Here is a 27794-nt window from a genome sequence, read left to right on the forward strand (position 1 = left end):
TGCACTGAGGTGCCCACATAGTCCATCTTGCCTAACACACCAGGAGCCTTGAAAGGCTCTTGTGGAAGAGATGTTGGAGGACAAAGAACTGTCATCTGTCATACTGAACTTAATCCTGGGGGAATTCTGCACCCAAAATTAAAAATTCTGCACACAATATATTAAAATTCTGCAAATTTTATTTGTCAAAATAACACTACATAATCAACCCGGTTTTAATTATTTTGGGAATTTATTTCAAAATACCTGTCACAAGTCTGTCTGTAACAATACAGATACAAAAATAATTCCCCCAGGAGTAGAGAGTTAAAGAAACCCCTATGACAACCCAGTTTCTGTTTCTCTGCCTCCTCCTCCCCCCAGAGCCTAGCCGCAGGGCCCCCCAGCCCAGATACCTGCACACCCCCTCTCCACAGAGCCTAGCTGCGGAGGCCCCCTGGCCAGATATTCACACATATGCCCCCCAGAGCCCAGCCATGAACCCCCTTGCCCAGATACCCACACCCCCTCCCCACCAAAGCTCAGTCATGGGCTCCCCCAGCCCACCCCCATGCTCCCCAGAGCCCAGCTGTGCCCCCCCAACCCAGACAGCCCCCCCCCCGCCCAAGGATCCAGAGGAAGAAACAGCCTGATGCTGGGTCCCAGACTCATGTGGAGTTTCCTGCACACCTCTGTCTCCTTCCCTCAGGGCATGCAGGGAATTGCAGCTGCCAGGAACCCTCTAGCTCCTTCCCCCTCCCCCAGACAGTATCTTCTATATGCGAGCTGGGCTCTGCTGGGTCCAGCTGACCCCACGAGCATTGCAGCCAATTTCTGTGGAGGAAGGAAATTCTGCATGCACATTACTTTCTGCAAAATTCTGGATTGCGCAGTGGCGCAGAATTCCCCCAGGAATATGAACCCTAACTACAACCTGTTGGAATCCATCAGACTGCTTCATATAAGATTTTTCTCCTGACCAGTCTTTCTCTCCTTGGCACCAGACGGATGAGACCTCTTCCTGGTGAGAATCTGTTGTGAGTCATTCATCCAGATCTGGCTACACCTGTAGATTTGGGTGATGCCAATGAGTCAGAGAACATTTGAGCACTTAATGAATCTTATGAGGTTTGCAAGGGTGTTTGTCTACTATGAACTGGAGAAACTTTGTCTTGTCCTTACAACACTATGGAAGTAGCCCTCCCAAGAATCTGTGGCAAACCAGTCCTAAAGGCTGAAAGAAGATATTGTGCATGGTTTCTCCAATGAGCAGAATTTTTGCATAGGCATTTTTTCAATTTGCAGAGATGCAGCAGAATGTGTAAGACCGTTTCTATTAGAAATAAGACGTGGCTATAAAGGAGGAATAAAACCATTCTCCTTTCTCCCCTCCGAAGTCTTGTACTACTTCTGTCTCCAGATTTCAATTTTCAGTAAGGTAAAGACCACTTTTCGCATCATTTTTTCATGAAAAGATTCCTGCGGGTGAGGAAGGACCGGATGTTGGTATGACCTTGAAGTCTGTTCTGTTTGATTTCTAGTACAGAGCAGTTTAACTAAATAGCTTGTCATACCTGAAACAATTGCGGACAAATTGTCTCCAAAAAGGAGGAAAAGAAAGAGAGGATTTAAATCTTACAATTGGTTTGGGATCCTCTGAGGCAGCAGAGGCTAGGGAAAAACAAACTTTGCCTTTTTTGATATGGCAAAAAATTTTACTAGACCGTCTGGGTCTCTGTACGTAGACAGATACAGAAGATTTCTACTGAAATCACACCTGCTGACTTCTGAAAGAATTTTGTGAGGCACTGATTGACTCAATCTGAAATCTGGTGGCCTTTCGTTTCTCCAAGACCTCATCCGTTTTAAAACTAAAGATCACCTACCTTTGTAAGTTCATCTGTTGACTTGATATTTTATAGAAATACCTGAATTCTGGAGCCATGTACATCAATTAAGAGAGAAAGTTGAAGACAAAGAACCTGTCAGATCTAGGTTCAAAATCCTAAAGTACCCATACAGAGGAAAAACGTGGTAAGATTTAACCTCTGGAACTGCCAAAGATATGTGAGATTCTAAAGATGTTCTTGTACCTGAACCAGAATCACTTTAAAGGTGAGATTGCAGCAGAATGGCAAGAGATCTGCTTTTCCCAGTTCTGAGAATATATTTGGCACCAAGCCTGAAATTAGTAGCAGTTGTGGACTCTACAGATCTGAATATTGCACCAGCTAATTCTGGAAGAGCTCCCATATTGGGTCACTTGCTCTCTGTTCAGATCTCTATAAAAGAGTATACTAAAGGTTTCAAAACCTTTATAAGGTTCCCCATATATTCTATAAGAGTTCTAACTTGCCTACCACAGGACATATTCTGAGAACATATCCAGGCAGTGGAACTAGCCAGTGTGTTTTTAATCTTGGGTCTGATAAAGGGACCTGCTCCTGCGACTCCTTTTGCAAGGCTAGCTGCATTTGGTATACAAATCAACATACACCTGTGGATTTTCCAACTCCAATATAATTTCCCACAGACTGGAAGCAATCCGGTGTTGCAGGCTTCCAGAGTGCATTTCCCACTCACTTCTCCACTGTCAATGCTGCTCTCATTTTGGTGTCTCTGTGCTGGAGTGAGCTTGGCACACAGCTCTAGGAATGTGGCCTTTTGCATCAAAAAATTCTGCAGCCACTGCTCATCGTCCTAAACCTGCATTATGATCCCACCAGTCAGTGCTTGTTTCCTGATCCAGAAGCAGCACTCCACTGTCTGCAGTTGCTCCATGAATACAACCAAACAACCTTGAAATATTTTCCGTTATGTCCCTCAGCAAACTGCCCTCAAAGAAATTGTCATATCCCTGATTGTTGTGGTACTTCCTAGAGTCTGCAGATACAGTAGAATCATGGCATGTATTTGCAACATTCATGAGATTGGTGCAAAGCTCTGGGCGCTCCATGCTTCTTTCAGAGTGGCAGAAACGAAAAAGTTGTGTGTGAGTTTGAGAGATTTTTAAAACAAGCTGAAAAAAGTATGGGATGGAAACAGTTGCATGCTGGGAACCTGAACCCTAGCTCCTGGAGATACCCTGGGTGAGTCATTACTATCCCATAAACATTGCAAAAATAACTCAAAAGGTATTCACTGGACAGCGATGCATGGCACACTGGAATACCTCCCCATGGTGCACCACCCTTTACATCAACGTAAGTGCTCCCGGTAAGCACAAAGCTGATACAAGCAGCCAAATATGCCCAAATTATATAAACTTCACTGGCTATATGCCCATGTAACCTGCCTTAACCAAAGTCTGTAACATAGAAAGTATGCTACAGGTATCATCTGCCCTTTGAAGAGGTAAACAAGAAAGCTCACACCTTCAGGTGGAGTTCTGTCAAGGGGAGTTTGGGGCCTTAGCCCTGTTTCCTGGGAGGGTGAAGCAGGCTGTGTGGTTGCACCTCTCTGGATAGATCAGAAACCTGAGTGTGTTGAGTGATCCTAAGACAGGGCTGTGCCTGAAGTCACTGGTTCAGATGCCAGAGGCTTAAAACACATGAAACTAGTGGCTTTATCTTCTCAACTGGACCTGACACACATGCAAAAAAAAGTGCTGAAATAAGGTTTCACAGGCAATCTTAATTCCAGCCCTTCCTACTTTTTGTATGCTTGACTTTGTACCTTTGCATGTTTTAAATGTATTTTGTATGTAATTTTCTAAATAGTTAAAAAAGTAAACCGAGAAAACAAATCCCATCATGAGGCATAATAGTGAAAACTACATGGCTCAGCATCAGGGACTGAGATCTTTACATCCATCATACAAACCTCTGCTACTAGAGCTATGTAACTGATAGTAGTAGTAGGAAATCATTCTTTAGGTCAACCATCTCTAAAAGAGGATGGACATTTACCAGGGGTGGTCTCAAATGTTTGCTGACAAAGAATGGTGAAATTTAGATCTTGGGATCCATTCCAGGAACTGGAGCAGTGTGTTATCCACTAGGCATAAAATATACTACCCATCTCCCCCAAGCTTGATTTCTTTTGCCTGTCTACCACACCACTGGCCTTTTGTCCCAGTTTTCTAACCTAGTCAATCTCCTTGCCCATTCCCAGTTCTCTCCCCCACTCCCTGATCTTTTTCTTTCCTCCCATAGCCTTTGGCTACACACTCCCTTAACCATTGGACACACGTTCCCATCCCCACTGGCTCCCGGTCAGTCTCCCTCCCTGGGTGTCTCATCTAATTTCGCAAAAAGAAATGGAGTACTTGTGGCACCTTAGAGACTAACCAATTTATTAGAGCATGAGCTTTCGTGAGCTAGATGAAGTGAGCTGTAGCTCACGAAAGCTCATGCTCTAATAAATTGGTTAGTCTCTAAGGTGCCACAAGTACTCCATTTCTTTTTGCGAATACAGACTAACACGGCTGTTACTCTGAAACCTGTCATCTAATTTCAACATCCTCATCTCCCCTAGCTTGTCTGATGTCTCTCCTTCTCCCAGGCCCACTAGGTGCCTGCTAGGTTACAGACCTAAGTCTCCTTATCTGGACAGGCCCAGTTCCCACCCCCAGGCTCTTTCTACTAATCTACTCCACAATTTCCTGAGTCTGGGTCTTGTCCTCTCTCCATTTGCATCACACAGCTTACTCTATGCTGCTTTGGTGCCAGGAGGGAGGTCACTGTCAGCACAGAAGAGATAAGCTCCCAGGTCTTATTTCTAGTCATTAACCCCAGAGCAGCTATTACTGGGAGAGTCTGACTTCACCTTTGTTGCCCTGGGCTTTGTGGGGATGGTGCACGAACACTCTGGTCAGCACTAGGAGCTGAGAGAGGTCTGAGTGGGAACTGAATCTTTTGAGATTTTTTGCTCAAGCCTGTACTGAACATGTGCAAACATTTTTTGCCCAAAGGCTTATAACTTGCCCAAATTTGTGCAGATGGTCACGGAGAATGGCAAAAGGCACCTCCCTGACACAAAGTGACTTCCTCCCTCATTTCAAATTCCTTGCTCCAAAATCCAGGAGTGCTACAGTTTTTGAAAGAGAACCAGTCTCAGAAATGGCTGAACCCTATTAGCCAAAATTAATTAACTAAAAAAAAAAATTATTCTGAGGCAGAAACCCCCTGGAAAATTTCAACCTGAACTGTTAGTCTGGCATAGTTGTAAATTACAGAAAAACAGCATCTTATGTGACATGTCAGGCAATGGTAATAGGCAGGGGTATTAGCCCCACTTTAAATACTTTCATCTGTTATCAATGCTCCACAGAAAATTTAGTACATTACAGAAAACTGTATTAGAACTATTCTATCAGTTCCAAGGAGCTACTTATTACAATATGTAGTGGAAAACTAAATCCTCCTCCCAGAATTTAAACAGGCTGCACTCTTTAGAATGGAAGGTCTAGTAGTTTTATGAGGCGGTGAAGATGTGTGTCACAAAAATGCATGAATTCTGTTTTAACAAATTACATCATGTTTAGAAACACAGCTGAAGTCAAACATACTTTATTTACATGAAGATATTTGTGACAGTTCTAAAATAAAAACTGAACAAGTCCACTTTAAATACCAGCCTGTCTTAAATAAAATTTTCAGATTGACATTTATTATTTGTAGTTGCTGTGTGAAGTTTAAGCTTGTACCAAGATAGGATGATCCAGTAATCTGATATTGGTCAACTTGAAAAAGTTTTGTTACAACTTAGTCTCTTCGTACATAGAAGATGTTATATCCAAGCTCAATCATTCCCCCCATGAGCAAGGCCCATAAGGGGATAAAGACATACACTAGTTTCATTTCAGTAAATTGTTCCAGTTTAGCGCAGAGGGCAAGGCAGAAAGCTAATTTAAGCAGCATTGCGATGAGGTACCAGGCCTTTTTCTTTACGTTTTGAGAACCATTGCGAGGGTCATAGCCAGACTTACATCGCCCAGCCATTTTTACAATTAGCATAACGAGAAGGATAGTATCAAATATCCAGACTGGAATAAAGATAAGAAACCAGTTCCATGGTGCTTTCTCGTCCAATTTTAACACCAACATAATCAGGAAGAGTAATGTGAAAAGCCATGTGAGCAGCACTCTCTGTGCCAGGGACATTCTCATTTAAACAGCTTTGATAGGGAGTTTTCCCCCCCCAACTGTCAGCAACAACCTAAGATCAGGAAAAAAAAACAACCAGTCAAAAATGGCATATCAAGAACATATAGAATATATCTTGAAGATTCACAAGCAAAAGTTTCATTCCTTGTTATTGCTTTCAGAACCCATCACAATCCCACCTCACCTAGATAGCAGACCATATTTCACATTTCCCTTTTATGACTCTGTTCTTCCAATGATACAAGTCTTAACACTGAGCATTTTAATTCTGGTCCTCTTCCCAAATGAATTCACCACTCAAACCTGAATGCTTTTTGTAAGCCAATTAGCCAAGCCCTCATCCTCTCATGTCCCTAAGAAAACACATTCTGCAGAGCAAATACAGCAATTTACAGTTAAACTATAGAGGCCTTAATCCTAAATCATCCTTAACTTTGGACTTCTCTGTGCAGGCTGTCATCTTTGTGAATCTCTCTAGATTGTGGTCAACAAATACAGTTTCTGCTTTGGAGGTTTGTACAAGGCTGAACGCTTTTTCCGGGACTATGACATACACAGAAGTGTTATGTTACTTAGTTCCTGTCAAAGCACAAATAGTGTGTAAACTTCTCTAAAATGGATGCTGCTCTTGTAGAGATGCTTTTCTCATCAAAGGAGTAAAATGCAGAGGAAGTACAAGGTAGCAAAGACACTAACTGAAATGTCCTGGAAACTGCTGCTCAGACTGAATGATCTAAGGGAAACTAATAAGGATTAAGGACAATTTTTGTGATAACTTAGCCAATAGCCACCCAGCCCTTTGCACAGTTAGTGTTGGCTCTGACATCAGTTGTATTACAGTCGTGCTTCGAGGGCAGTCAGGGATCAATGCCCCACTGAACTGGTTATGGTGTATATGAACAAACAGGCCCCAATTACAATCTAAGTTTATTTTGTTCCCTATTCACAGTTCCAGTTGTTCACGATTTTAGCTTGGTGTCACAAGAGCTGGAGTTCTGAGGGCTCCTGCATACAGCCCTATATATGACCTGCTACTACAATATTAGAGACCAAATTTCAAAGCAGGAAAGAAAGACAAGTGATTTCAGGAATACCAAACCCCTCCTACCCACACCTTCAGAAATGTATTTTAGATCCATGGTCTCACAGCTTTTTCTGCTTCCACTATTTCTCTCCCACTCTCTGTCAGGCGGTGTTTTCAGAAAGTCAAACCCTATAGACATTTTTCCAAAGAGGATTTCAGCTGCCTAACAGCACATATTCAGATTTGTACAACTTTCTTCCTATTTAATCTTTAAGAGGCAAAGAGCTTTGCCCAGGAGACAAAAAAAGCTATTCCTATCCACTTGAGTGCCGAGACCCACTGTTTACTGAAAGTACTTCTCCCACATGCTCTGATTCCAAATTCCGATAGAAAGGGATAAACAACACAAGCTGCTGGCAAGGGATAAAACAAGAATGCTGCCTGGCTGGTGGGGGTACTATCACGGAGATGTAGTCTGGAAATGCTAGTTTCATAAATGTACATCATCCAAGAAGGTGACTACTTCTTGGATAACCAGGTTCAGCAATTGTTGCCACAGACACCACAAGGGGAAGGACTGGCAATAAGGGAACTAGAAAGAGCAGAAAGCCAACAAACAAACTGACCACTTGTGACACAGAGCTAGGAGGCATTCAGCCTGGCTAAAATTATCAAATAGTTATCAGATAACCAGTAAGTCAACTATCGAGAAACGGAACAGAAAGCTATTGGGGTCATAGCTGATGGGCATCCTTGCAGTTTGGTAGCTGTTTGCCTTGTGACAGATTATTCAGTCATCCTGAAAATGCAAACAATTATCATTAGTGATTCCATATAAAGAAGAGTGGAGAGAGAACTCAGCAAGGGACTGAAGAATAACAGGATGGTGTGTTGTCTCCCTGGAGCAAAAATTTGACATGTAATTGCATGATTGGACAGAATTACGAAGTAATCTGGCAAGTCTCCACTGCTGTTGAAACATTAGAACCAATGACTTAGCATCACATGGAACTACACAGACTACAAGAGACTTAGATCTTGAAAAGGAGATGAAGATAAAAGACCAAGTGATATTCTCATAGATCCTTCTGGTCCCATCAACAGAAGGCTGAAGGAGAGGAATTGCTGGCTGCACTACTAGTGTGACACTGGAATTTTTGTGGAACAGTAGGCCACGTTCCAGTGGGAGAGGGGGCACAATGAACGAGATGGCCTGCATCTTGCAGGCTCGGAGTTACGGGGGCTGAATTTCTCAGCTGGAGACTAGCAGAAGCCGCCTGGAGAGCATTAACCTAACAAAGAAAGGTGAGAGTGGAGGAGCCAAATGTCGTACCAACTCATATTCAACATGTTCCAAACACATTGAAGAGATGTGGGAAAACATGTGAAGAGAAAAAATTAATTAACAATGCTAGGAGTATGGGTAACAAGCAAGAGGAACTGAAAATTCTCAATTAATAGAAAATAGACATTGACCTTCATGAAACGGGTGGGACAAGTCACAGGTCTGGAATGTCAAATATCATTGGTTATAACCTGTTTAGGAAGGATAGTGACACCATTACCTGTTTTAGAGTTATGCTTAATGCAAAACTATAGGATCTTGACTGCATATAGATCACTGTGCTAACTACTGGGGAGATCTGTTACAGACCACCAAATCAAACCAGGGTGTTCTTAAATTGTCCTCTAAGTTACTCCTTTTGTAACTGTTTAGTGTATGGGGGGGGGGGGAACTGTTAGGGAGAACTTCAATTTGAGAGGCATGAAATGGAGGTTTTGTGCAGCTGGTAGTAAAACACTGGAGTTTAGAAAATAATAGTTTATAACACAAAAAAATACTGCACCCAACACAAGAACTATTTTGGACCACATTCTGATGGATAAAGATGAGTTAATCACTGGACTGGAAATTGCCCATTGACCAATGATCTCGATCTGATTATATTCAATGTAGACAATGAGGACAGTCCCAACTAATAATTTATGTATTTGGTACTAAAAGGGCTAAATTTCTCACAGTTGAGAAAAATTATGCAAGAAACTTATTGGAAAGAAAAATTAGATGGAAAAATATGACTAAAACCCAGCAGTTTAAATATGTTCTTCAGAGAAAGAATACTTAACAAGAGATGTATAGCCAAAACACTTACATATACCAAACGGCCAGCTTCCTTCCATAAAAATGGTGATCTAACAACAAGTGATTAGATCATCCATCTCCCCCCCGCCCCAAACATGTTAAATTATGGAACAGAGGCTTTTTGTATGGAAATCTCTACTACAATTCCTTAGAGGTTTCCTCATTGTAATCCTGTAAAAGGGGGATTGGGGGTCAATCCTTTACCTCAGTAAGACAAATCTGTCAGATCCCAGGAGATTTTGTAGAAGACTTTATCCCTGCACCACAACTGGCCCCCAGCACTCAGGCAGGATGGCTCCAATGGAACTGTGCTATGAGGAAATGCCCTCTTGCAGGGAATGCACCACAGAAAAAGGCAACACAGGCTGACTGGGGAGTTGAAAACCCAGCATGGAGGCACCTCTTCACATAGGGATGTAGGGAGCATGATATGGTCCAAGCAATGCAGAAAATCTTGTCTGCTCTTTTAGATTTCTTGAAGTCAAAATTTTGCTCTTGGAGAATGTGTGCGCGCAACTCACATTTTTTAGTGGAAATACTGATGCATGGAACAAGGGTAGAACCTGAACATAGAGCTCGGCAGGTAAGAAAAGGTTAATGTATTGGTCATCCTTAAACTGTGTAGTATATTAATGATTTGGACTTTTAAACAGTTTTTTTTTTTAAACTGTTTTTCTCACCTTTAAAAGATAAGGTATCCTAAAACAATGTTCCAGTTCAAGGAACAACCTCATCCCTGTAACGCTGAATGTTAAGAATGATTGTCTGGATCAATTTTCTTCAACTAATCCATGGGCATTTTACCTTATGAACGGCTTTAGCCACATATCTATTTTACTATGCTAAGGCATTTTATTTCTCGAGTTAAAAAATTTTTAGGGAAAGAAAACTACTGACATTCACTAACTCCAACTAATTATCCAAATGGAAAAAAATGCCATCTTCTGTTGTGTTTTTGGCACATAGTATATTCACTGCTTCTGGGTAACAAGTTATTGTCAGTTGCCTCATTATTTGGGACACTTCATATTCACAGCCTTCTTTTGCTGGCCTGAAGGCACTGATAGCAAGAATCCTGGACACCCCTTTTATTTTGGGATATTAGGGCTTGTCTGTCCCTGGACACTGATCTGGAATAAAGCAGGATGTAATTTAAAGCAGATTAACTGTTTTAGTGGATGCTCTCACTCCCCCATAAATGCCATATTCCAAATTCGTTTAATCTAGTTTAATAACTCCCTAGGTCAATAAACCCTTACTCTATGTCTATATACTGGAGACTGGAGTGTAGACATAGCCTACACCAGTGGTTTTCAAACCGTGGGTCACAACCCAGAACTGGGTCACAGAATGGAAGGGACTGGGTCGCAGTGGCTTTGGTCAGCACTGCTGACTGCGCAGTTAAAAGTCCCATCAGTGGTGCTGCCCAGCTAAGGCAGGCTAGTCCCTACCTGTTCTGACACCGCGCTGCGCCCCACAAGTGACCATCAGCAGGACTGGCTCCTGGGGGGTGGGGAGGAGCGGCACAGGGCTCCACGCACTGCCCCGAGCACCAGCTCTGCACTCCCACTGGCCTACTGCCTCTGCATCCCGGCTGTGCTGCTGACTGGGAGCTGCCGGAGGTAAGCCCACACCCCAAACCCGTGCCCCAATCCCATGCCCCAGTCCTGAGCCCCCCCAAACCCAGAGCCCCTTCCTGCACCCCCAAACCCCTCATCCCTGCCCCCCAAGAGCCTGCCCCCCCAGCCCAGAGCCCTGACCCCCTCCCACACTCCAACCTCTTGCCCCAGCCCTGAGCCCCCTCCTGCACCCCAAACCCCTCATCCCCAGGTCACAGACCCCCTCCATCCCAACCCTCAGCCCAGCACCCCCCTCCCACTCCCATAACCCCTCATTTCCAGCCACAGCCCACACCCCCCGAACCCCTGCTCCAGCCCAGAGCCCCCTCCCACCCCTGAACTCCTCATTCCTGGTCCCACCCCGCAGCCCTCACCCCCCTACTCTAACCCTCTGCTCCAGATCTAAGCCCCTCCTACACACTAAACACCTCATCCCCAGCTCCATTGGATCACAGGCATCAACAATTTTCTTCAACTGGGTCCTCAGAAAAATAGTCTGAAAGCCACTGCCCTACACTGATAGGAGTAATTTTTCTGTCAAGGTAGGAATACCACCTCCCTGAATGATGTTAGCTATGTTGATGGACAAATACTTCTGCTGAGGAATATATCAACAGTAAGGGTTACGTCAGTGTTTTCCCCCACACCCCTGTGACACAGCTATGTAGCTATAAGTATCATGTGTAGGCCATCCAAGCCTGAGTCTAGAGGAGCATTTCCTGCGATTATGCCTGGCCAATTAGGATTAGCAGGGTTCTGGAATTCATAGTTGACTTCTGATATCATGAACTCCTCAGGGCCCTGCACTACTGTGGTCTGTTCCCCACCCAGATTACTTGGAGCAGGCAGCAGCTGTATTCCTGTCCTCTGTGTCAGCAGGATTCTGCCATGGTGGAAGGTGCTTGTGAGTCAGCGATGTTCCCCGAAGCGCATGAGTCTTCACCCCTGGCCCAGGGGTGACATTTGGGTGCGTGGGGGGACGACGACTCTAGACCCTCTCCCCGAGTTCCCTAAGGGAGGTCTTCTCACTCTAGCCACAGACAGAGCTCTTAACTGCAACAGCTTGAGTGTGATATGTAATAACTTCTGAAGCTGGGAGCAGCACAGCCTTTGGTGCAGGGAGTTTGTTTATAACCAGAGACAGGGTGATTAAGATAACAAAAGGCTTATCATTAAAGTAAAAAGAAAAGGAGTACTTGTGGCACCTTAGAGACTAACCAATTTATTTGAGCATAAGCTTTTGTGAGCTACAAGTACTCCTTTTCTTTTTGCGAATACAGACTAACAGGGCTGTTACTCTGAAACCCATCATTAAAGTAAAGTAAGTGATCCTGAAAGCACTGCCAGGCACTTCAGTTAAAAGATAGGAAACAAAGGGTAGGAATAAAAGGTGAGAATGGAGAGAGGTAAATAGTGGTTTCCCTCAGGGGTCTGTACTGGGACAAGTCCTATTCAACATATTCATAAATGATCTGGAAAAAGGGGTACGCAGTGAGGTGGTAAAATTTGTAGCTAGCACAAAATTATTCAAGATAGTTCAGTCCCCAAAGCAGGTTTCAGAGTAACAGCCGTGTTAGTCTGTATTCGCAAAAAGAAAAGGAGTCCTTGTGGCACCTTAGAGACTAACCAATTTATTTGAGCATGAGCTTTCGTGAGCTACAGCTCACTTCATCGGATGCATACCGTGGAAACTGCAGCAGACTTTATATATACACAGAGAATATGAAACAATACCTCCTCCCACCCCACTGTCCTGCTGGTAATAGCTTATCTAAAGTGATCATCAGGGTAGGTCATTTCCAGCACAAATCCAGGTTTTCTCACCCTCCACCCCCCCCCCACAAATTCACTCTCCTGCTGGTGATAGCCCATCCAAAGTGACAACTCTTTACACAATGTGCATGATAATCAAGTTAGGCCATTTCCTGCACAAATCCAGGTTCTCTCACTCCCTCACCCCCCTCCAAAAACCCACCCCCATACACACACAAACTCACTCTCCTGCTGGTAATAGCTCATCCAAACTGACCACTCTCCAAGTTTAAATCCAAGTTAAACCAGAACATCTGGGGGGGGGGGAGGGGTAGGAAAAAACAAGAGGAAATAGGCTACCTTGCATAATGACTTAGCCACTCCCAGTCTCTATTTAAGCCTAAATTAATAGTATCCAATTTGCAAATGAATTCCAATTCAGCAGTTTCTCGCTGGAGTCTGGATTTGAAGTTTTTTTGTTTTAAGATAGCGACCTTCATGTCTGTGATTGCGTGACCAGAGAGATTGAAGTGTTCTCCGACTGGTTTATGAATGTTATAATTCTTGACATCTGATTTGTGTCCATTTATTCTTTTACGTAGAGACTGTCCAGTTTGACCAATGTACATGGCAGAGGGGCATTGCTGGCACATGATGGCATATATCACATTGGTGGATGTGCAGGTGAACGAGTCACTGATAGTGTGGCTGATGTTATTAGGCCCTGCGATGGTGTCCCCTGAATAGATATGTGGGCACAATTGGCAACGGGCTTTGTTGCAAGGATAAGTTCCTGGGTTAGTGGTTCTGTTGTGTGGTATGTGGTTGTTGGTGAGTATTTGCTTCAGGTTGCGGGGCTGTCTGTAGGCAAGGACTGGCCTGTCTCCCAAGATTTGTGAGAGTGTTGGGTCAAGCAGACTGCAAAGAGTCACAAAGGGATCTCACAAAACTGGGTGACTGAGCAACACAATGGCAGAAGAAATTCAAAAGTTGATAAATGCAAAGTAATGCAGTTGGCAAAATATAATCCCAACTATACATACAAAATGATGGGGTCTAAATTAGCTGAACCCATCAATAAAGAAGTCTCGGAGTCATTGTGAATAGTTCTCTGAAAACATCTGCTCAATGTCCAGTGGCAATTAAAAATGCTAACAAAATATTGGGAATCATTAAGAAAGGAATAGATAATATGAGAAAAATATCACATTGTCTCTACATAAATCCATGGTATGCCAACATATTGAATAGAGTGTGCAGATTTGGTCACCCCATCTCAAAAAAGATATACTGGATTTGGACAAGGTACAGAGGAGGACAACAGAAATTATTAGGGGTATGGAATGGGTTCTGTATGAGGAGAGATTAATAGGACTGGGACTTTTCAGCTTGGAAAAGAGATGACTAACGAAGGATATGACAGAGGGCTATAAAATCATGAATGGTGTGGAAAAATTTAATAAGGAATTATTTACTACTCATAACACAAGAGCCAGGAGTCACCAAATGAAATTAACAGGCAGCAGATTTAAAACAAACGAACAAGTATTTCTTTACAGTCAACGGGTGGAACTCTTTGCTAGGGGACGTTGTGAAGCCAAAACTGTAACAGGGTTCCAGTAAGAACTAGATAAATTCACGGAGGATATTAGCCAGGGCGGGCAGGGATCCAACACCATGGTCTGCATGGTCCTCGCTGTTTGCCAGAAGCTGGGAGCGGGCAACTCGAGGATTGCCTGGTGCCTGTCCTGTTCATTCCCCCGGGGCACCTGGCAGGGGCCACTGCTGGAAGAATCAACCTCGACCAAAATCTGAACTGGCGCCCCTGCCCCGCCGCGACAGGGCTCGCAGCTCCGCCGGGTCGAAGGGGAGGCTTCCCTCTGCGCCTCACTCGCCCCGCCGCTCCGGCTCCCCGCCCAGCGGGACGCCTCAGCCAACCGGCAGCTCTGAAAGGCTCGGGGGCGGGGTCCCCTACGTGCCCCCGGGAGGGGCACCCGCGCCCGCCCGCAGGGCCGAGTCCGGCTCGCCCTCCCTGCAGCCCGTTCGGCCCGCGCTGGGCCCGGGCACGGACAGAGGGTCCCCCCCACCCCGTTGGGAACCCGTCTCCGGGACCAGGAGACGAGAGGCCCCCACCTCTCCCTGTACCTACCAGGCAGGCCCGGGCCACCCTGCGCAGCCGCCGCCGCCTCACCCCGAGGCCAGAGCTTTCCCCCTCCCTTCGCAGGGTCTCGGCTCATCACGTTACAGCCCCCAGCTCCGACGCGCGTTGCAAGGGCCCCAGCCAACAAGCGGGTTGCAGGTGGAGAGGAGGGGCCCCCTCGTTAGAGAAAAGAGAGCGCGAGAGACGCTCACACCACCTCTGCGGCGCGCCCATTGGCTAGCCCATCACGCCATGATTGGACTCTGACCCACTCCTATTGGACGGCAGAGGAGCCGATCAAATTGATGCCGTCTTTGCGCCACGTCTTTAGGTGGGCCAGATGCCCATCAAACGGAGCCCTGCCTTCGTACCATAGCCATTGGGTATAAGAGAACCTGAATGCACACTCAGCCCGCCCACTTTTTCCCGTCTGCCAATTCAGGGACAGGGACGTCAATCAAACAAAGGACTACATAAAGTCAGCGACTCTTATTGTGGTAGAGACTTGCCCATCTGACGGAATCCCGCCTCACCTCCTTTCCCATTGGATAAAGTAGCTATCCATCACATATAGCGCCCGCCCTCTTCATGTAGTCGAATGGGTGGGAGCTCCCTTAAATTCTTACGGAAGGTGGTAACTGGCGTGATGACGTATCTCCGTATGTCTTTCCTCGGGCTAGGGCGGAGCTTCGTTTAAAGCCCGGCCCCTTTCCCCACCTCTGTCTCCTGGCAGCGCACTGTTCCCTCCCCCTCCCCTGTATCCCGGCCGCGCGCTGTTGCTGCCGTCGCGACGGCTCTGCCTCCTCTCGAGCTCGCGCGTCTTCACAGCTGTTGCCTTTCGTTACCCCCGCACAGCTGCTGTTGTCTGCGGCGCGCGCTCTCCCCGCTGCCGCCTCATCGCGGCGCCGGGTAACCGGTAAGGTTTGAACCCCAACGGTTACCGGGGTCGGAGGCAGAGGAAAAACCTCCTTACACATGGGAGGAGAGGGCGCAGAGGAGCCTACGTACCCCGCGTGGGTGGGGGGAGCCAGGCTGGCTCTGGCTCCTCCGTATACTGGGGAAGGGATAAGGCGATAGTGTGTGGGGAGGGGGTTTAAGCTTTATGGAGCAGGCAGGGGAAGGGAAGAGGATTGGGGGGTAAAGTAGCTTCCACTCACGAGGAAGGCGTGGCAGTCGTGGGGGAGACTGAGGGGCTGGAGCTGTTGTCACTGGAGCTCACTGGTCTTTTTTATTGGGCTATAGGTGGTGGGTTTAGTCTTCAGGCAAATAGGTGTACTCTTACATTGTTCAATCCCTGAACTAATGGTTCCTTATTCATGGGTGCTGTGTGAAAAGCCTAATTTTGGGGCTGTTGTGAACAACCCTTATTTTCTTGGGAGAGGGTGAATTTGGTTCAGTAGGTTGAGCAGATGATGGGAATCACATGGACTTTTTTTCCCCCTTGCCTTAAAGGCCCTGTATCACACAGTCCATGCTTTCAGCTCTGACCTGGTCACCTTTCATATTCTCTCCTTCATACATTGCATCCGTTCCACTCATTTGCCTTTCTTTTTTTTATCCCCACTTCTGCATCTTCCTCACCCCAACGCTGACAGCCCCTCTATTCCAAGCTGCTCTTATGCTTGGATCTCCCTCTCAGAAACTGTTTGTTTGCCAGGCCACCTCCTTCCTCAAATTAGAAGTTCTCTCTAAAACTCCTCCTGACCTTTCTTCCATGAGAAGTGGAGGGGAAAGAGCGAACAGCTAAAATGAGCAAAATAATAAAACTGTCAAGTTGTGTAGCTGCCTTACTTTTGTTGTCCGTCTTCCCCCTTTGTCTATGACCCTCACTTACAACATTTTGTACATTTTAGTCTCTATGCTCTTTAGACTAAAGTTTATGGGTTTTTTCATGTTTTATCAGGTGTCTACTATACTTTTAGGTGCTTGAAAAATAATGGGGAGTTGAGAATGCTGGTTTTTATTCCAGGCTCTGCCAGCATCTTGCTATGTGACCTTGAGTAAGTCGCTTAACCTCTCTCATCGTTAGATACCCACCTGAAATATGATTAACCTCCGAAGAGTGTTGTGAGGTTTAATTAATGTTTGTCAAGTGTTTTGAGGTCCTTTTGATAAAAAATGGTTGAAGATAATGTTAAGTATTCGTATTATTATTTTGACATGGCATAGCTTTTTTTTTTGGGTCTCCACTCTCCAAAGAGTGATACAATTTGGCAGTTTAGAATGTGTCCTCAGTAATCCTCCCAATTTACTTCTTTATGCTGATTCTAGAAACCAGATGGCTGCATCTTTTGTTTCAACTAAGGCATCTCCTACGGATATAATCTGTTAATCCCAGTATGTGAAAGGCCACCATTTTTAACTACATTTAGTCCCATTACTAAATGGCAGGTTATAGTCTCATTATGTGTTACAATTCATTAATGCTCTGTATTTGCTATTTTTGGTTTCCAGTATATGTCTCTCTTTGTGAGGAGCTGTATGCATTTGACTTTTTCTGCTGCTTTGGTGGGCTCTAGTGAACTACCGTGTTTTGCTGCTTAATTTGTAGCTCCCTGGAAAGGATTATCCTTTTCTCAACAAGTTTATTTTTGTTTCTGTAAAGTGTTCAGGAACTGATGTGTGTAAGATATAAAACATTTATTTTAGTTTTAAGTTTTGTTTTGTTTCTATGGCTCCTATACAGTCTTTGCAAACTACTTCAGTGCTAAAAGGGAAAACAAAGGATACTGTTTGGAAATGATACATTTTAAGATCCTGATTCATATTTGAAATGGAATTTCCATGTAAGTAGGGTTTTTGTTGCAGTGTGTTTTTGGTACCAACATATTTATTACTCTAAATATAAACGTTACTACTAATAAAATGTGAGTTTGAGTCATCTGAGCGGCAACTTTGAATTCATGAAAGACTTACTCAATATGGATTTGTAGGAAAAAATGAATTATACTGTACATAACTTTTAAAGAAAATTATTCCAGTAACGTAACATTATAAGCTATTTCTACTCTAGAAAAAGGCCCAGTGCTAGAATAGTTGAAGTGTTTCAATAAGTTCACAAATGCATGGGGAAACAAGGAAATACTAATGATATTGGGCATGGACATATAGTGTAGTTGAATTAAGAGACCTCGTTCATTTTGATGGAGCAAGAGAGCTTATTCCTACACACCCAGCAGGGTGGGGCAGCTCTTGGAGCCAAACAATGCTGTTCCTGTACTGACTGGAAGGGGTCACTGGAAAGTCCTCATTCCTGAGAGTAGAATGTATTCTAAATAGGTTTAGAAGAATTAGATTGTTATCAGTAAATGTTCGTAAACTATGATTTCACCTCACACACAAACCAACTAAAAATGTATACATCTATAATTAAAATTTGCAGGTAGGCAGAGTAGGAGAAAAATGCTCCTTGAGAACTTATTAGAGTTTGATTTAAGGATATTTACTTAGTATATTTTGACATGTGATGTCGATAATTTGTGTTTTAATGGTTCTCCTTCAAGTGATTGTGCACATTAGTGCACTAGACTTGCACAGACCTAAAGTGGGAGATTCTTGCCAGCAGTATGTCTAGGTGGTACATGGGCCCAGCCAAGGCTGTAAAGTGGGTGTGTCCACTGCTATCCTCTCATTTCCTTCTCACGGCCCGTGGCAAGAGTATGAGCTCCCCATAGCTTTGCAGTTCAGCCAGCTTTCTAAAAATCTTTTTGCAAATAGTTTATACTTGGGTTAGTTTAATTAGTGTTGGGTTAGCTAGTTTAGTTTTAAAGTAAATCCTGGAGGTTAATTATGAAGAAATCCCTGGGTTTCAAACAATGTGTTACATGCAGGGCTGTGTTCCCTGTCCTGAATAGATAAGAAAGATGTTTGTTCTGCTTAGGGGAAGGGCATATGAGGGACAGATGCCCAATTTGTACCTCCTTGCCCACTACAATGAAAAGTAGACTGTTGTTCAGTGGTCCATCTAATGGACATGATCAGACCTGTGTGTCCAGTATCAGAACTGGACCCTAACTTTGAACCGATAGATTCTGTATCAGGAGTGCCCCTCCTCTAGCACAAGACTTTAAGCACAAGTTGGATGAGAAACATTGTTCTTCATATGCTTCTGCTGTCTCATGTAAGTGCTCTAAGTGTTCTTATCCTGAGAAGCATTCAAAAGTCTACATCCTCATCAAAGAAATTGTACAGTAAGTCTTCTGGAACTGGTTCAGCACATCAAAAGCACAAGAGCACGTTGGCTGTCTCTGAAGCAGTGCTGTTGACTCTGGCACCGTGAAGTCTGGTGTCTTCACCTGTCTAATCTGAAGTGATGAAAAAGGCCCTATTTTGGCATTATTGATGTACCAAGCTCTTTCACTACATTCCCCACCTCTCTTGGTGCCTTTAACTCCTCATGTCTGTCTTGGAAGAGATTTGATGTCTCCCTCTACTGGACTCTTCAGGACTATTGGCTATGTCAGTACATCCAAAGCTAACAGCGTTATTGTTTGTTCTGTGCAATCAGAACACTTAGCACCTCCGTGCAGTCATGTTGCTCAGCACTGCTGTAACAACCAGCAACATCAATATGGTCTGCACCATCAGTGCAAGAGAGGGTTACTTACCTTGTGCATTAACTGAGGTTCTTCAAAATGTGTGTCCTGGTGGGTGCTCCACTTCAGGTGATGGTGCGTCCTGGCGCTGTTAATTGGAGATTTTCGGTAGCAGTGCCTGGTGAGGCCATGCATGTGCAATAGGTGTCTTGCGGTGTCGTTGGAGTCTCGTTCAGTGTGCACACTGCCTGACCCCCTATGGTTCCTTCTCAACCGTCCTCGACTGAAGACTGAGCTTGGGGTAGTGCGTCAGCTTCTACCCCTAGAGATGGCAAAATAGTTAATTGTTCGCTTCAATTTAACTTTCCTTAGATAAGTAGTTAGTGTTATATAAAAAAAATTTAGTTTTTTCTGTGTTCCCCTGTTCCCTGCTTCCTGTGGAGCACAAAACTCAAAGTTCTTGGTCCACCTGGGACTTTACTTTGATCATGCCAGGCTCCCCTGGTGTAAAAAAATGCAGCTCTTGCGAAGAAGCTATGCTGTGCTCTGATGGGCACTCTCTCTGTGTGAGATGCCTCACAGAGACGCACATACCATCCGAGTGTGTCCGCTGTGGCAACCTGAAGGTGAGAGCGACTGGGATCTCCACCTCAAAAAATGATCCTAATGGAAAAATCACTTCAACCTGAATCGGAGAGGGACACCCCGAAACCTTCTCCTTTGTGCTCTCCAACTAGGTCTAAACCAACCACAAAGGAGATATCCGAGGAACCAGAGGAAGAACCCGCTCCTAAGAAAGTATCCCTTGAACATAATTCTTGTTCTTCTCTTGATGAAGCCATCGTGCCATCTCCACCCATCCTGGCTGATGACTTTAAACAATTCCAGGAGTTATTCAAACGCATAGTGATTATTCAGGACCTCCCACTTGAAGTCCAAGAAAATCAACATAAACTGTTAATCTTGCAACCATCTTCTTCCTCAAAAATAGCCCTATTCATAAATGATGCTATTCTAAACCCAGCAGGAACGGTGTGGCAGACCCCAGCCATCGCCCCTCCCCCCCCAACATGCAAAAGAGTGGACCAAAAATATTATGTGCCAGCCAAAGGAATGGACTTCCTGTTTGTCCATCCACAGCCAAATTCTTTAGTGGCTGAAGCTGCTAACCACAGGACCAAACAAACTCAACACTGATCTACATCACAGGACAAAGACCATAAGCAACTGGACCTTTTGGGCCGCAAGGTCTACACCTCCCCGACATTGCCAACTACAGTGCCCTTGTGGCTAAATATGATTTAGACAATTATGGAAAACTCTTCGAGTTTACTGCGGAGATCCCTGAAGACAGAGCACAATTCAAATCCGTGCTTATTGAGGTACAACTGGTCACAAGCATGGCCCTACAGGCCTCCCTGGATGTCGCCAGTAATGTGGTCCGTACCACGGCCACAGCTACAGTGATGCGCAGAGCCTCCTGGCTACTGTCATCTGGCATACTGAAAGAGCTACAAGTAAAGTTAGAGGACTTGCCTTTCAATAAGGAAAAACTTTTTTCAGAAAAAACTGAAGTTCTTCACACCATGAAAGACTTTCTCGTGACTCTTCGTATGCTCGGCATCTATACGCTGCCCCCTAAAAAGAAGCGGTACTAACTCTACCAACGAACCAGGGATACTCAATATACCTGCTCTCAATCCAGACCATCTGAGGAGGGCAGGTACAGAAATAGACCACCTTGAAGCTGGCAGACACAACCACAACCAGCGGTGTCTCAACCTTCAGGGAACAAACCACAGTTTTGAAGGTCTGATCAAGGGTCTGAATGACCTCCCCTTGACACCAGCCCTTACCTTCCCATTTGGTCACCACTGCCAGGCATGGGAGCGCATAACCCAAGACCGCTGGGTCTCAGAAATAATACAGTCAGGCTATTCTATCCCTTTTACTTCTTGTCCCCCTACCTTACCCTCCTCCCCAACCCTCTTCAGGCACCCTTCTCATGAGCACCTCTTAAGATTGGAAGTAGATAGTCTATGACAGCTAGTTGCCGTGGAACCAGTATCAACACAATACAGAAGGAAGGGTGTTTGTACTATTTTCTGACCCAGAAGAAAAGTGGTGGATGGTGCCCAACACTAGACCTACGAAAACTCAACAAATTTGTATGATTCCAAAAATTCAAGATGGTCATTTTAGGCATAATAATCCCAGCGCTGGAACAGGAGGACTAGTTTTTAGCCCTTGACCTACAAGATGCGTATTTCCACATTACAATACATCCATCTCACAGACTATTCCTCCAATTCACAGTGGGACACACGTGTGTCTACTTCCTGGCCATCAAACATCTCAGAGACACTGTCTCCATCTGCCCGCGAACTGAGGCAAGGACCTGTCTACAACTACTGGGACACGTGGCCACCACCACATTTGTGGTAAAACATGCCAGGTTACACATGCAGTGTCTCCAGGGCTGGCTGAGTTCAGTATACAAACACAGCCTGAGTATGATGGTAACACTACCTCTTGATGTTCTAACATCTCTACAGTGGTGGACAAGCCCTGGAAACCTCTGTGTAGGCATCCCTTTTCACCACAGAGCATCTTCAATCATGATCACAGCAGATGCTTCCCTGTGTGGCAGGGGTGCACACCTGGACCACCTCACAGTACAAGGCAGGTGGTCTCCATCGGGGAGATGCCTTCACATAAACTTGCTAAAACTCAAAGCAGTAAGGAACGCATGTCTCCACTTTGTACCACTCATAAGGAACTAATCAATTCGTGTGATAACTGACAATGTCGCATGCACGTTCTTGTCTGTTGACGTAGGGGAGCCTGATCTCACTCTCTATGCACCGAAGTTATGAGACTGGTGTATCCAACACAACATCGATATTTCAGCTTCCCACCATCCAGGATTCCAAAACACCACCGTTGACACACTAAGCAGAAGGCTCTCACAGGAGTACGAATGGGAGTTGAATCCTACAGTCTTACAACAGATATTCCATCAATTTATTTGCCACAGCACAGAACCACAAATGACCTCTGTTATGTTCCAGGGCAGGACTCAGTCCCTGATTGCTAGGAGATGCTTTCCTAATCCAGTGGGACAAGACACTTGTGTGCATTCTTGCCAATCCCTCTGATACACAGTCCTATGCAAGATACAGGATGACAAGGCCAAGATCATTATGATTGCCCCATCGTGGGCCAGACAGAGCTGGTACCCTTACCTGCTGCGTATGTCAGTTTGTTCTCTGCGGACTCTTCCGATGAGACCAGACCTCCTGTCCTAAGCCATGGCCAGATACTCCATCTGAAAGCATTTTTTTCCCATGGTTCCATTTGCATGAGTTAACCTGTTCAACGTGTGTTTGACTAGTGTCAAACAGCAGATGTGAATCCACACACAGTACTTACCCACAACAATGGAAATGTTTTTCTATATGGAGTCTTACCAAACAGCTCACTCGCTGCACCATGCCACTACCAGTGATGCTAGAGTACCTTTTTAGAGCTGAAGAACAAGAACTCAGGACTGCCCTTAAGCTCAATCGCCAGGAGGTGTACCTTGATAAACACCTTCCACGACAAGATTGATGGATTCTTGACATTTACACATCTGACTACAAAACGCTTTCTGGCTGGCCTCCAGAATCTTTACCCTGAAGTACACTCACCCACATAGGATCTGAACTTAGTGCTCAAGGGACTAATGAGACCCCTCTTCAAGTCACTGACTACCTGCTCATTACTACACATGTCTATGAAGGTAACATTCCAGGTGGTTATCACATCTGCTAGAAGGGTTAGAGAGATTAGCGCACTAATGGCCAATCCACCCTACACAACCTTTTTCAAGGACAAGGTCATGCTGCGACCTTATCCGAAATTCCTCCCCAAAGTGATGTCAACCTTCCACGTCACCAACCTATTAATCTCCTTACGTTTTACCCTAAACTGCACAAAATCTCACAGGAAGCAGCACTGCACACCTTGGATGTCCGAAGGGCTATAGCCTTCTACCTAGACAGAATGAAACCTTTCCGTAAATCCATAAGGCTGTTTGTCTTGACTGCTGAATGATCCAGATATCCAAACAGCGGCTTTCTAAGTGAATATCTAACTGCATTAGCTTATGCTACCACACACATAAGATAGAACCCCCCCCAGCAGGGATCAGATCCCATTCTGCTCAGGCTATGGCAACATCTGTGGCATTTCTGCACAATGTACCCATTTTGGAAATTTGTAGTGCCACCACAGGGCATCAGAACATACTTTTGTCAATCACTATGCCATTACACAGGACTCCAGGGCAGATGCCATACTAGGCCTTATGGTCCTTTCCACTTCTACTATGCACATAACTCCAAAGTCCCCTCAACCATAAGGGGTACTGCTCTACATTCACCTGAAGTGGAGCGCTGCCCCCGCCCTGGGACAGCACTCAAAGAAGAAGAGAGGGCCACTTACCTTGTGCAGTGGCTGAGGTTCTTCGAGATATGTCCCCCTGTGGGTGCTCCACTACTCACCCTCCTCCCCTCTGCTTTGGTGTTCGAAACTAGGACTCTACAGTAGGGAAGGAACTGAGGGGGTCTGGTTGTGTGTGCGCCGAACGAGATTCCAACAGCGCCTCAAGGCAGTTACTGCACGTGCGTGGCCCAACCAGGCACTGCAACCAAAAATTTCCATACAATCAACATGGTCTGTACCATCAACGCAATTAGTACTAATCCGTGAGGCTAACGCTGCTGAAGCAGTCTACTGTGCTAACATGGCTGGCACTGTCAGAACCTTTGATGCTGTCTCTCCATTCTCTTAGGCTGATTGTCAGCACCAGGAGCTCCCCTGGTACAGTTGGCACTGATCGTATCCTTGGCATTTTGACCACCTTATCCAGTACAATCTATTGATTATAGGGGGTCTCCTTTACTGATACCTCCTTCAACCTCAATGGGCCAAGTGTGCCCTCCACACAATCTGCATCAGCAGTCTGGCATCATGACAGTGACTTGGTACCTAGGAAATAGTGGTCTTATAAGGAAGCCACTGTATGGTGCCCTTTTCCATGGGTGACCCAGGCTTTACTGGTCATGGCTGGTCAAAGAGAATTTGGATGTTTGTCAGTGTCCCATGCTGAAAAGAGTTCCTTCTCAATTTGAGAAGCCCCTGAACGAGTTGCTTAACCAGTCCTTCCGCTATCCAGGTTGGACCTTTATTGAGAGAGGAGAAATAATGGAGGAACACACAGATGTCCCTCCATATCTCGTCACTGTCTGTGGACGATATATTCATGCCTGAGTGTCTCTGTCCTCCCCCAGAGAATTACAAGCTGTTTCAGGATTTGATGAGACAAGTGGCCAATTCTCTGGGAATTCAGATAACTCAACAGAGAATCGGCAAACCATCCTTTACACTTTACAGATCCCAGCTCTGAGAAGGGGTGCCCTTCCAATTAATGAGGCTTTTGTGGAGCTAACAAACTCTGGAAGATCCTAATCCATTCCACTGACTGCCAAGGGAGTGGATAGACATCAAGTCCCCCAGAAGGACTTTGATTACTTCTTCACTCATCCCAATCCCAGTTCAGTGATCACAGCCACAATTGAACGCTTGTGCCCATCACACCCTAAATTCGTCCTAAAGAGAAGGAGTATGAGAGACTCAGCCTCTGTGGCAGAAAGGCTTATTCCACATCAAAAGAAGGTGGCAAATTATCAAGCTGTCTTGCCCAAGTATAACTTTAATTTCTCTGCAATTGCTAAATTTGTGGACAAACTGCCAGAAGACTAGAGAGAGCAGTGTATGTCTGAAGTCTCTGAAGGACACTTTGTGCAAGGATTTTGCTCCAGGCAGCAACTGATTCAGTGGATATGGCTGCATGATTCATGGCCTTTGGAATTGATGTAAGGTGTTCCTCCTCGCTCCAGGCATCAGGAATTCCAAAAGAGCTGCAAAACTCAATTGAAAATCTGCCATTTGAGGGCTCTAGGCTATTCTCTGAATTTTTTTACCCTCTCCTTTTTGCTATTAGTTTAATGTCCTCCTGACTACTCAGGCAGGCCTGTCCCTGAGGAGCTTGTTTCCCCTTCTACTGAGGTGGAGGCCATCCAAATTATACAGCTCTTTCCCTACAGAAGGAGGACCAATGTTCCATCAAACCAAAATCCTCCTCCAGTTATTTAGCCAGCAGTTCATTTCCAGAATTTCCTGCCTTCTGTCTTCCTATGATACAAGCACCAGAATTGTCTGGTCTCTGGGGTTTTACATAGACCCTAACGGGATGCGACCTAGTTACAGTGCCATTCTCCCGAGCAGACACAAACTTAGGGCCATTCCCTTTCTGGGCTTTAGCTGAATCCAGAACCAGCTCTGAGACAACTGCACTACCCTCAACCATCACAGGCTGAAAGGCCCCTTCTTTCTGCTCCACAGACAAAGAAGAGCCGGACACACTTTCTCCTTTACCAGACACACAGCTTGGGATCTCATTCCCCTTGTCCCAGCACACAAGGCTGGTCACAGGCAACTGCTTGGAGATCAGGATAGCTCCCTCCATAGGCAAGTCAATACCCCTGACAGACACAGGCACATTTCCTTCACTGTCACAATTCTCCACCCAGGTAATAGGTAAGGTACAGGGACACTCATCTTCCACTTTCCTCGCCTTCCCACACTGCTGACTAGACACAGCCATCAGTTCACAAGGCTGCCTAGGCTCATCCAGACTTTCCTTACCAAGCACCTTGCCACTCCCAGCAGATCACCTGCCCTGCCTGTGTCTCCCCCACTCAGCTGGGGTCTCAGCTCCCACTGGGCTCAGCACTGCCTTTGCTGTCCTAGTGGGGGTAGGCAGCGAGCTCCCTGCTTTCCTCACTGCATCAGAGCCAGCCTGAGCCCCCTCTCCAATGTGCAAGGGGGGCAGGGAGCCCCAGGGGTCTTGTTACAGGGAGGCAGGTAGCATAAGCCGAGCAGCTCCTCCCCCCCTGCCAGCCAGGTCATCTGCCTTTTCACTGACCATTTCTCTCTCCACCGATTGGTTCCCTGGATTCAAATTCAAACCCTTGGCAGTTACCGGAGCAGGGCCTGGATCCTGTCCCAAAGAGACAGTCACACCGCAACAGGGTCTCGCAGCTGGTATCCTGGAGCACCCCAACGGCCAGCCAGCCCGACCCCTCCTGGGTCTGCACGGGAGACATAGGCAGGGTGAGGGCTTCATCCCTGGGACCCTCACCCAGCTCACACAGCCCCTCAGCATCTGAGGCTGCACCACCCAGGGCCTGACAACAGTTCTCTCTGTCCCAGGATCTCGCCACCCCAGGAATGTCTCCCCATTGACCATCACCTTCTGCTCCCACTGGAGGTCCGAGGGGCCTGGCCCCAGGAAACTCCATACAGACATATAGGTTGGGGTCAGGAGTGGGAGCCTGTCCACCTCCCCACCCATCTGGCTGACGGAGTCTTGTGGGAAAGGAAGAGCATCAGAGAAGATGATTGGACATGCCTCTTTCATATGTTTCCAAGTTCCCTGAAGTCATCTATTATCTGTAAGATACCCCGCAATGAAATATATCTGTAGTGCTGATATGAACCATCACCAATGGATCCTTGCCTGTCAACTTTAGAAGCTCTTCCAATCTTAGAGTGAGGTCTTGTATCTTGGGTCCAGGAAGGCAGCACACTGTTCTTTTGTCTGCCTGTCCCTTGCAGAATGTTCTTTTGCGTACATTCACAAGTGCTTAGATCCCAAGACCTGGTGGTTACACTATTTCAGTGGGGGTTCCTTTTCTAGACCCAGAACTGACAATGACATTTTTAACACATGTCCAGGACAGATTGGGGTGCCCATTTTAGTACACTGAAGGCATAAGTTCATTGGTAATGCTAAGAAGTCTCGCTTTACACAAACATGTTGGAGCTGCAGGTGATTTGCTGAGCAAGTGAGATGTTTATGCCCACTCTCAGGAATTGGGTAGTGCCACGTGTGTGAGATCCAATTGGTTATGTCAGGAAGCTCTCCATCGTTGGAACATATGGATTAGGAATTGCGTGTCTGTTTAAAAGCCTTCCATCTCCTGGGAGAGAGAAACACCATTGTTAAAACCTGCTGAGGGAGTCATGTGGACCATCATGAGTGGTCCATCGGAAAAGGACATACTCCTTCTGATCTTTCAGTAGTGGGGAACCCCATTAATTGACCATGATAGATCTCAACAACAAATGCAAGAAGTTTTGCTCATGGGCAAGTCCACAGGCTGGTTCAGTCACAGTCCCCATTTTCTCCCATGGTCTGGTTGGCTACTTATATACATTCTCTCAACCCCAGGGTAATCAGGAAGCTAAGACAAGATAAAGCAACATTGATTTTAATAGCTTCATCTTGGCCAAGACTATGCTGCATCGAGTCTCCATCAGCCCTCCATCATGTTACCTCTCATCAAGGATCTCCTATTTCAGAACCAGTGTCAGTCACTGCACCC

At 45.6% G+C, this 27794-nt stretch overlaps 2 protein-coding genes across 4 annotated transcripts in view; one reads left to right on the plus strand and one right to left on the minus strand.

Annotated features, from left to right (window-relative positions):
* Positions 1-5473: 5473 nt before the first annotated feature.
* TMEM60 (transmembrane protein 60) lies at positions 5474-14998 on the minus strand. The gene is made up of 2 exons (XM_077836086.1): positions 14774-14998; positions 5474-6138 (listed from the first exon to the last, which is right to left on the minus strand). The coding sequence occupies exon 2, from the start codon at positions 6087-6089 to the stop codon at positions 5685-5687; it is 405 nt and encodes a 134-aa protein (XP_077692212.1). The 5' UTR covers positions 6090-6138; positions 14774-14998; the 3' UTR covers positions 5474-5684.
* A 535-nt stretch (positions 14999-15533) lies between these two features.
* PHTF2 (putative homeodomain transcription factor 2) overlaps positions 15534-27794 on the plus strand; it is a 182311-nt gene continuing 170050 nt past the window's right edge. For all 3 annotated transcript variants that reach the window (XM_077836097.1, XM_077836106.1, XM_077836116.1), the window contains exon 1: positions 15534-15680. The gene's annotated coding sequence lies outside the window, so the exon portion shown is untranslated. The remainder of the gene's footprint in view (positions 15681-27794) is intronic.

This window comes from Eretmochelys imbricata, chromosome 1, assembly GCF_965152235.1.
Source record: "Eretmochelys imbricata isolate rEreImb1 chromosome 1, rEreImb1.hap1, whole genome shotgun sequence".
Classification (NCBI taxonomy): domain Eukaryota; kingdom Metazoa; phylum Chordata; order Testudines; family Cheloniidae; genus Eretmochelys; species Eretmochelys imbricata.